Raw genomic sequence first — 9,837 nt, 5'->3', positions numbered from 1 at the left:
AGACCCAGACTGATGACAGGAGGAGGTGAGCCTCCACACAGATCTCCATGAGGATTCCTTTCTGCTTTCTGCTGAAACAGCAGAGCCACAGTCCAGCTGTCTACACACTACAGCTGTTGACTTCAGCTTCCAGTTAGAGCCCCAGTCAACCACTGGTCTCCATTCCCCATGGTGTTTCATCTCCAGTCCGCCAGCACAGCGGCTGGCTCCTCCCACCAACCTGACATCATCAACTGAACAGAGACAAGAGAGTAATAATTAGTGTAAGAACTAAAGCTACTTTGATTAGAACAGAATACAGAAATTAAACTAAATCCAAGCTGCTGCAGCTCCTCTTACCTGAGCAGGTGAGTCCAACAGCTTTGCCAGGTGAGCAGGTGTTTCTAGCTGAGCCTGGGCTTCCACAGTCCAGGAGAACGGACTCATTGCCTTCACACCGGAACCCTTTGGTCCCCATTGGAGCCTCCACTTCTCCATAGAGCGCCCCCTGGAGGACTGAAGGAGCCCCACAGCCAAGCTCCCTACAGACCACCTCTGCATCCTGCTGGTCAAAGTCAGCTTCACACACTGAGGACCATGACTGGTTAGACTTCACCTCCAGTCTGCCTGAGCACAAACTAGTCCCATCCACCAGCCTCACAGACTCTAGAGAGAGAGAGAGAGAGAGAGAGATAGTGTGTGTGTGTGTGTGTGTGTGTGTCCCCGCGTGTGCAAATGTGTGTTGTAACGGGTGTCGTGTGACAAATAAAGACGGGTTTGTCCGTCTGGTTCTTCTTCAAAACAATGCAAAGTTGGATTGCAACTTGTATCGTGCATCACTACATAGTTGCTGGCGTTACCTGAGCAGTTGATCTGAATGCTGCGAGAGGAAGAGACAGACTGTGGTGATACACACTCCCTCAGTGCAAACCCAGACTGAACACAGTGGCCATGAATCTCCCATACAGATCTTTGTGGGGAATCCTCTCCGCTTTCTTTTGAAATAGCAGAGCCACAGTCCAGCTGTCTACACACTAAATCTGCTAACTTTAGGTTCCAGCCCTCGTCGGTCACTGGTTTCCAGTCTCCATGCTGTTTCATCTCCAGTCCACCAGCACAGCGGCTGGCTCCTCCCACCAACCTAACATAATCAGGTTCTGAATAGAGACAAGAGAGTAATATTAGTAAAATAAGTAAAGTCACTTTGATTAGAAGAGAAGTGTAGCCAAATCCAAGCTGCAGCTCCTCTCCTACCTGAGCAGGTGAGTCCAACGGCTTTTCCAGGTGAGCAGGTGTTCCTAGCTGAGCCTGAGCTTCCACAGTCCAGGAGAACGGACTCATTGCCTTTACACTGGAACTCTTTGGTCCATATTGGAGCCTCCACTTCTCCATAGAGCGCCCCCTGGAGGAAAGAAGGAGCCCGACAGCCAAGCTCCCTACAGACCACCTCTGCATCCTGCTGGTCAAAGTCAGCTTCACACACTGAGGACCACGACTGGTTAGACTTCACCTCCAGTCTGCCTGAGCACAGACTACTCCCATCCACCAGCCTCACAGACTCTACAGAGAGAGGGAGGGAGAGAGAGACTCTGTGCTTCTAGCTGGAAAATGGTTCAGTGTTACATCGTTCAAGACATTGTGATTAACAAAATATGTATGACTGTACACACACACACACACACACACACATCATATTATATATATATATATATATATATATATATATATACATATATATATACATGGGGCACCACAGTAAAAGTGGGGGAAGGAGCAGACTGGTAACATTACTATCATAGTTGATGTCATCGATGGTGTTACCTGAGCAGGTGATCTGCAGGATCTGCAGGAGAGAGGAAGTGTGGCCTGTGACTGGCCTTTTGTCTACACACTCCCTCAGTGTAGACCAAGACCAAGGTGCTGTAGACTCAGACAGAAGACAGGTTGGATGAAATTTCCATGCAGATCTTACTGAGGAATCCTCTCTGCTTTCTGTTGACAGAGCAGAGCCACAGTCCAGCTGTCCGCACACTACAGCTGCTGACTTCAGGCTCCAGTGGGAGTACCTGTCAAACACTGGTTTCCAGTCTCCACGGCGTTTCACCTCCAGTTTACCAGCACAGCGCCTGGCTCCTCCCACCAACCTGACATCATCAGCTGAACAGAGACAAGGGAGTCATTAGTTTCAAAAAGTAAACTTAGCCTACTTGGATAAAAAAAAAAAAAAAAAAATCAAACCAAATCACGTCTGTTTCTCTTTTTTTAATGATCCGTTTCTATTTTCTCCATTTACCCGTTGAATTGTGTGTTTCTTCAGCCTGGAGTCCTGAGCAGAAAAAGCAGAAAATAAATGAGTATCATGATTTGATGATGTTTCTCATGTCATTGTCCAGTCCACTGTTGTCCCTCTGTGACTCGGCCCGCCCACACTTTTTCCTAATAAGGATTTCTTGGGAATTATTCCTATTGTGTGTCTTGTGCTTTGTTTTGCTTCCATAATCTGAATCTGATTATTTTTTGCATATCATAGCAGACTGGACTATTGGCCTTGGTGGAGGTCTGTGCTGAATGCACTTCTAGTTGATCTTATTTTTGGAAAGCACATTGTAACAATTGTTTAGAAAAGTGCTCTATAAATAATCCAAAAACGCTCTATAAATAGATTATGACTAACCCTACTACTGCTATTACTGCTTTTACTACTATTAATAATTAAATGATAATATTCCTTACCATGGCTAGCTTGGCAGGTCTGCAGTAGGAACAGCAGCAGAACACCAGCTGGTTTAGATGTTGGTTCCATCACGATCCAAACCTCCAACCAGAATCTCAAAACCTCAGAAATAGCAGACTCTCCTGTGCGGCCTCTCTCTCTCTGTACTGGCTTTAAAACCCAGTTTAGACCAAAGATTCATGACAAGAAAAGTTGAAACTTGCAAATACTAGTAACAACCCCCTCTGTGACTTGACAAGCTGAATTACTGGCGACGCCATAAGCCGGTTGGAGTCGAGATGAGACGGGCCAGTTTACACCTCTGCAACTTTTCCCTGCAACGTTCTAAAGCGGTTGCATCTCATTGCGATTCATTGGTGTAAACTGGGCTCCCTCCCTCTCTGTCCAGGGTAATATTGACCAATAGGTCAAAGTATGGAGTGAGTCAGAGTGATTCGTTAAACTGAATCCCCACTGTATGTTTACCTTGCGCCAGCGAGTACCACCGAGGACAACACAGAGACAGACAGACTCCTGACTCGATTGCACATTTCTTGAGACCCACTTTTTAAAAATTACAAACCATTGCAACCCAATTCACAATAGACCTTATCTATAAATCACGAGAAGAGTGGATTCATGCATAAATGAACGTTCCTGATGATTAAAAACATTTTTGACTTAAATCTATTTGTAGAACTTTAATGGATTCTTTCATTTAACAACAACAAAATTGTCCATTTCCTCCATCACATTGAGGACATTGAGGAGAACGTTGATGAGGTCCAGGAAGAAAGCATTGAGACCTGGCAGCTACATTTGCACATTTAATCGTTGCACGGTCATCTCCTCCTTCCTCGTCATAGTCACAATTTTCCACAGCTCTTCTGTCCCCTTCTCCGACATATTATCAAGTTCTGTCCCGTCGTTGTATCTTTCTTGGTTTTTGGTCTTGCCAGACTGTTTTTTTAACTCTTTCTCAAAGCCATTTTTGTGTCGATAGAGAATCAAAGTATGTAGGAAATAATTGAATTATGTTGGGTTTTATCTGATATGACCAGGAGCAAACACGCTACGCTGCCATTCCTGTTGCACCCACCCCAGAGGTCCTTTTGTGTGTACTTTCATGTGTGTCTTCAAGACATTTCTATAACTAAAACGTTTACCACAGACTGAGCATTTCAATGGTTTCTCTCCTGTGTGGACCATCATGTGTGACTTCAAGCATCCTTTTTGACTAAATCCTTTTCTACAGACCGAGCAATTAAATGGTTTCTCTCCGGTGTGGACTCTCATGTGCGTCTTCAAGGTTCCATTTTCTCTAAAAGATTTACCACAGACTGAGCAATTAAATGGTTTCTCTCCTGTGTGGCCTCTCATATGTCTCTTCAAGTTTGCTTTAAGACTAACCCTTTTACCACAAACTGAACATTTAAATGGTTTATCCTCTGTGTGGACTCTCATGTGTTTGTTTAACTTTCCTTTTTCACCAAATCTTTTACCACAAACTGAGCAACTCAATTGATTCTTCCCAAGAATGTCACAGTTTTTTTGTGAGTCTAAATGTGACTGAGGTTCACTAGTTTCCATCCAATCATCATCACTGTCTTCAGTCTCAGGTTCAGAACAGTCTGAAATCTCACCATCACTAGTTGGTTGTAAATTACTAGTAGCTGGATCCAAGTTCCTGGCTGGTTCTGATACTCCACAGTCCTCTCCATCAGCTTCTGTTTTCATCTGTTCAGTTGAGCTGCTGGCTAGAGGCTCTGCCTCTCTGTTCTCCTCAGTTTGGCTTTGATGAAGCTGTGAGGACTGAGGTTTCTCTTCCTCATCTTCACTCTTCACAGGGACAGTGTAGAGAGTGAACGGGAACTCAGTGATATCGGCCTCCTCCGGCCCCTCAAGCTGCTCTGCCCCCTGACTGATCCAGAGTTCCTCCTGTTCCTCTTTAATGTGTGGAGGCTCTGGGTCCTCCTGGTCCAGACTGGAGCTCCACTCCTGCTGCTCAGGGGGAACTTCTTCTTTAGTGACCAACAGCTGCTGGAGGTTTGGAGGTACAGCTGAAATACAGACATATTCACATTAAGGAAAATTAAGTCAAACTAAACTTGTCACCATTACTAATGTATAAACACAAATGACAAATACACTAGCCTGCCAAAATGTTTAGAAACATGAGATAAAAAGCAAACAACTAACCTGCAGGGTTGGCGATGGGAACCCCTTGCAGCTGGTGCACCTGCAGTGCTGAGCCGCCACTGAGTGTGTTGAGATTGATGGTCTGGAGGCTTGGAATCTGCACTGTGTTGACAGCCACCCCTCCAGCTGCGGTAGCTCCCCGAGCCTGGCCCAGCTGGGGAAGAGACTGCATTGGGGCCAGCGTGATCTGCGCTCCTGCCGGGCTCTGGAGCTGGATGGTCTGCCAGCTCACCTGGCCGTTTGGGCCGAGAGTGCGCAGGAGGATGGGGCCCGTGTTTGGCATAATTTGGAGGTTTTGAACCCCATTCCGGTTGAGTGTTGGAGCAGCAAATACCTGACCGCCTGCGGACGAGACAGTACTGGATTGGACGGTCTGGAGGGGTGTTCCGCCTTGGATAAGATGCTGGGGCTGGATAAGGATCTGCTGCGGCTGTTGCCCATCTCTGTAGTCTGGCTGTATCAGGACACCCAAAGCAGCTGCATTCTGCTGAAATGTTTTCTGCTGAAATTCATTGCTGCTCTGCGTCTGAGTCATCCCGCCCGTTCCAGCACTGACTGGCAACAAAGTGATGTTTCCGTTAAGGGACACAGGCATGTTAGTCAGGAACTGGGGCTGGTTTTGCAAAACACTATTACCTAAACCTAGATTCTGTATGGGGATGGTTTCCTGTATGAGACTGGGCGTAGTTATGTTTCCTGCTCCACCTGCTGTGGTTATGATGTGCTGGCTGTTAGGAATGGACACCATCTGAAACTGCTGCCCAGCTCCAGCAGCAGATGCAGCAGGACTCTGCTGGGCATGGGTGACCTGCAGCTGCTGACCCTGCAATGTTGGAGCCTGGGCGACTACAAACTGTTGTGGCTGCTGCTGTCCCCGACTGCCTGCAGCAGCTCTCGTTGGTGACAGCACCTGTCTGCTCTTGCCTGTGTCTCCTCCTGTCATCACCACTGAGGGGTCTGTGGGGATGGTGTTGGGGTCTGAGGATGCTTGGATGCTGACAACTTGGCAGCAATTGGCAGTGGAGGTCAAAACACCTGGGTTCAGGTCCAGCTGGTTTGGTTGTTGTTGGTCAGACTCGGCAGGTGAATCATTCTCTCCTGGGGTGTCGATTCGACTGCATGTGGCTGCCAACAAGGAAAGAGGAGACGGCTGGGACAAGAATAAATTAAAGGAAATGGACAAAGACAAGAATGGGAAAAATGGGAAATTACAAAATGATTTCCATTTAAAACAAATGTGGACTTAAAAAAATATTTCAGCGACTATCAACATGGTCATTTGAGGCTTTCTATGCCTTTGGTAATAATCAAATGCTCATTTTGAGAAATTAACATACCGGTATAATATAGTATAATGGGCTTTTTTCTGAAATATTTGTGAATCAAGTGTGATATACATTGCTGTGATTGCGATTAGAATTTAATAACATCACACAAGGAATCGTCAAATAAAGTTCAAAAATCTAATTACGGTGACTGGTGTTTTTATTTAAACAAATAGCCACCTCTCACTTTACTGTATTCCAATGTTATTCCAGATAGTGTAGCCACACACACACACACACACACACACACACACACACACACACACACACACACACACACACACACACACACACACACACACACACACACACACACACACACACACACACACACACACACACACACACACACACACACACACACACACACACACAGCAAAAACTATGGCGGCAGACAGTCACCGACGGCCCAGACATTGTCGACAGCCGACCATCGGCTTAAGTGTGTCTGGGCTTTAAAGTACATGAACAGAAGTGTATTTACCGTAGTTAATTATAGCATGAAAATTAACCAGCAAGCTTTTTCATTCTCTACTTGTCTGTTATTTTCATACAAGCAGTAATGGAAACTATCACTGAAAAAAAAATGAAAAAAAGTAAGGTTACCTTTTTTGGCTTGTGCACTGTGGCGGTTGTTTGTTCTGCTGCTGTTTTCTTCACAACATCCATGTTTCCTTGTGGTGTGATTGTGTTGTTTGTGCCGTTCCTTTTGGCTTCAGTGTTTGCTTGTGGTTTTGATGTTTTTCTTGCATCATCCGTGCTGTGCTTTCTACTTTTCTGATGTGTTGTTCCTCTCTTCTTCATTGACTCGGTCTCTGAGCTTAAGATCGAGCAATCAGAATCACTAGAGTCCTCTTTAGGTTCCCACTGTGTGTCAGAGTCACAGGTGCTCAGGTCCTCCTCTTCACTGCTGGCCAGCTGAGGCAATGGTGGACGAGGAGCATGACGTATGGTATGCTCAGATATTCTGCTCAAGACGACCACTGCCTTTTTCACTCTATTTAGAGAACTATAAGCCATCTCCCTTTTTCGCTTTTTGCCTACATCTGTATCCCGAGTCTTGCTGTCCAGTCGTGATGGAACAGTAGGTCTGGTAATCAGAGAGCTGGAGGCCTGAGTCTCAGGGGGAACTTGGCATAATATCTACAAAGAAAACAACAACACATAGGTCAAATTGTAGCTTGCAAAAATCAAAAGCGCCTGGTTAAAGTTGTAATGAACAAACAACACACAGACCTATATGTGTAAGGCTATTGCAGATTGTTGTATCTACTGTAGAAGGCTGTATATGGTTTTATTTGAATGAAAGAAATACTGAGCCAATCATCTTATTTTGCAAGTAGCCTGCATGTTAAAAAGAAAAATACTTTTCTTGCCTCCTGCAAAGTTGTTGTATCTGATGATGACTGAAGCCCATGACAAGACAATATAAAAGTCACACCGCAGTCATATTATAACCTACTACTCTGTCTCTCTTCGGCAAGACACTCAACCACCACAACACACAACACAACACAGAGAACTCCAAACGGTACAGGAGAGGTGGTGCCTGTGTACTTCGGGCACAGAGACAATCTTTGTGTTAGTAACTTACTTTCCAAGTCTGAACGTTACTGCCACAAAGTACAAATCGGTATTGAATGTTAATTATAGTTTAATTAGGCCCGTTTGGAACTGTATGTAGCCTACTATGCTATGACGCCACCTACTGTACGTTCTCTCGAATGCCCAAGACAAGTTTCTCCTAAGGGAGACAATAAAGGCTAAACTAATCTAGTCTTCTGCAGTTGGTCAGTTGACGATGTAAAGTAAACTATAACGTTAATATATTAATGAAAGGGGAGGGGGAATCGACTCACTTTATACTCTTGGTCGTCATCTTGCGCAATGTTGATGGTTTCTTCTTCTTGGTTTAACAGAAGCTTGTATCCTAGCGTTGCACTACTGCCACCATCTGGAGTTTAACTCCTACTACATTACAGTGTCCAGCTGGTCATCTCTGCCAATGATTGCGTTGCATTTACTGTATTTACCATACTGATTCTGTCTCACATTGATGGACTTTTATATATTGTGTTGTTTGATGTAGTGTATTTGCTGTTCTGTGATTGATCCCCCCACGGCCCAGGGACAACAGATGCAAATTAGCTGCCAGCTGACTCTGGTGTGGTGCAATTACTTTTTAATTGTGCACTGTCCCTGCAAAAAGAAAATAAACAATTAAATGCAATGGGGGGGGGGTCTATGAGCTGGGCAAACTAGATAGACCCTTTTCACAGCAGCCATTTTGTGTCTCAAAGGCAGGGTAAACATAGGCGCAACCAACATTGTTTTGGTTACACGTGTTTACCCTGCCAACGACTGCTGTGAAAAGGATCTATTAAATCCCGTTGCTAAACAGTATCTGGGCTCATCCTATTTACTGGAGCAGTGAACGTTTCCATTGAGAGAACCCACAGGTGTTACCAGAGAAACCAAGTTATGGCTTATGAAAAACATTCAATTTTGATTGCAAAACGCATGAAAATAGAAATGTTATTTTTTTCCTTTGGCAATTGACCACGGTATAAGTGGGTTAATGCCCTTTGACTAGGGGTGTCACAATATATCGTCCCACGAAATTTCGCGATAGTAAAACGTCACGATATGTATCGTTGAGATGAAATCTCATATCGTGGAAAAAAAAAAAATTCTTTTTTTTCTTTTTTTTCAAAAGTAGACAAAGAAACGTCTTTGTTTGTTGAAGTTCAATGTGTGGAAAGTAGTTCAGTTGAACAAGTCTCTGAAGAGACACATGAGAAGTTATACAGGAGAGAAACCATTCAATTGAGTTTCTGGCAAAACTGTTTACTTGACAGGAAAAACTGAAGATGCATAAAAAATAGACTAAGAAAAGTCTTGTTGTTTGAGTTTGAAGAAAAACTGAAGATGCATAATGAGAATTTATACTGCTGAGAAACCTTTTAGTTCAAAGTAAATCTAAGTGACGGTGTAACTCATTCTATTTCAAGATAAGCCTTATCTCCAATCTCATGTTTTTTTCTAGTTGTTATTGTAATAACAATTTCCCACAACAGCATGTTTTGTATTTGTGCATTTCAAATAAAATACTACTTTTCCAGTCATATATTGTCATTATTCAAGTTTAAAAAAATATTGTTAAAATCGTATCGTATCGTATCGTTATCGTGAACCCAGTATCGTGATACGTATCGTATCGTGAACTGAGTGTATCGTGACACCCCTACCTTTGACGCATTACTAAATTATGGATAGCACCATGTTTCTTGACAAGAAGCACCCTAGTTTGCCTCTGATTGGTTATTACTCATTCGTTGGGTTGGTTAGGTTCTGGTTCTGTTCTCTGGTTAGGTTGAGTCAGTTTAGGCATGATTGGTTAAGGTTAGAGTAAGAATATCAGGGTAAGCCAATCAGAGGCAGAGTAAGGCGGGTCTGGACAAGAAATGTGTTGATATCCATAATAATGCTCTGGCCTCCATGTAATTAGAATTAATTCCAGATAATAGGCACCTCCTCAGGCATGATCCCTTACCTAATGAACAGCAGGCTTTAGTTACTCAAAAACTGCGTCAATAAAGTTTGGCAACTGACAATCTTTTG

General features: G+C 44.0%; 1 protein-coding gene across 1 annotated transcript; it reads right to left on the bottom strand.

Moving 5' to 3' along the window:
• Positions 1 to 4,886: 4,886 nt before the first annotated feature.
• Positions 4,887 to 6,885, bottom strand: LOC310776628 (transcription factor Sp1-like; the record flags this gene model as incomplete). The annotated part of the gene is made up of 2 exons (XM_083636803.1): positions 4,887 to 6,041; positions 6,823 to 6,885. The coding sequence occupies 2 exons, from the start codon at positions 6,883 to 6,885 to the stop codon at positions 4,887 to 4,889; spliced, it is 1,218 nt and encodes a 405-aa protein (XP_083492929.1).
• Positions 6,886 to 9,837: the final 2,952 nt, after the last annotated feature.

The sequence above is a fragment of the Poromitra crassiceps genome (genome assembly GCF_964638095.1).
Source record: "Poromitra crassiceps genome assembly, chromosome: 5".
In the NCBI taxonomy this organism is placed as follows: domain Eukaryota; kingdom Metazoa; phylum Chordata; class Actinopteri; order Beryciformes; family Melamphaidae; genus Poromitra; species Poromitra crassiceps.
The sequence above is the reverse complement of the archived record's forward strand: the minus strand, read 5'-3'. Positions and strand labels throughout refer to the sequence as shown.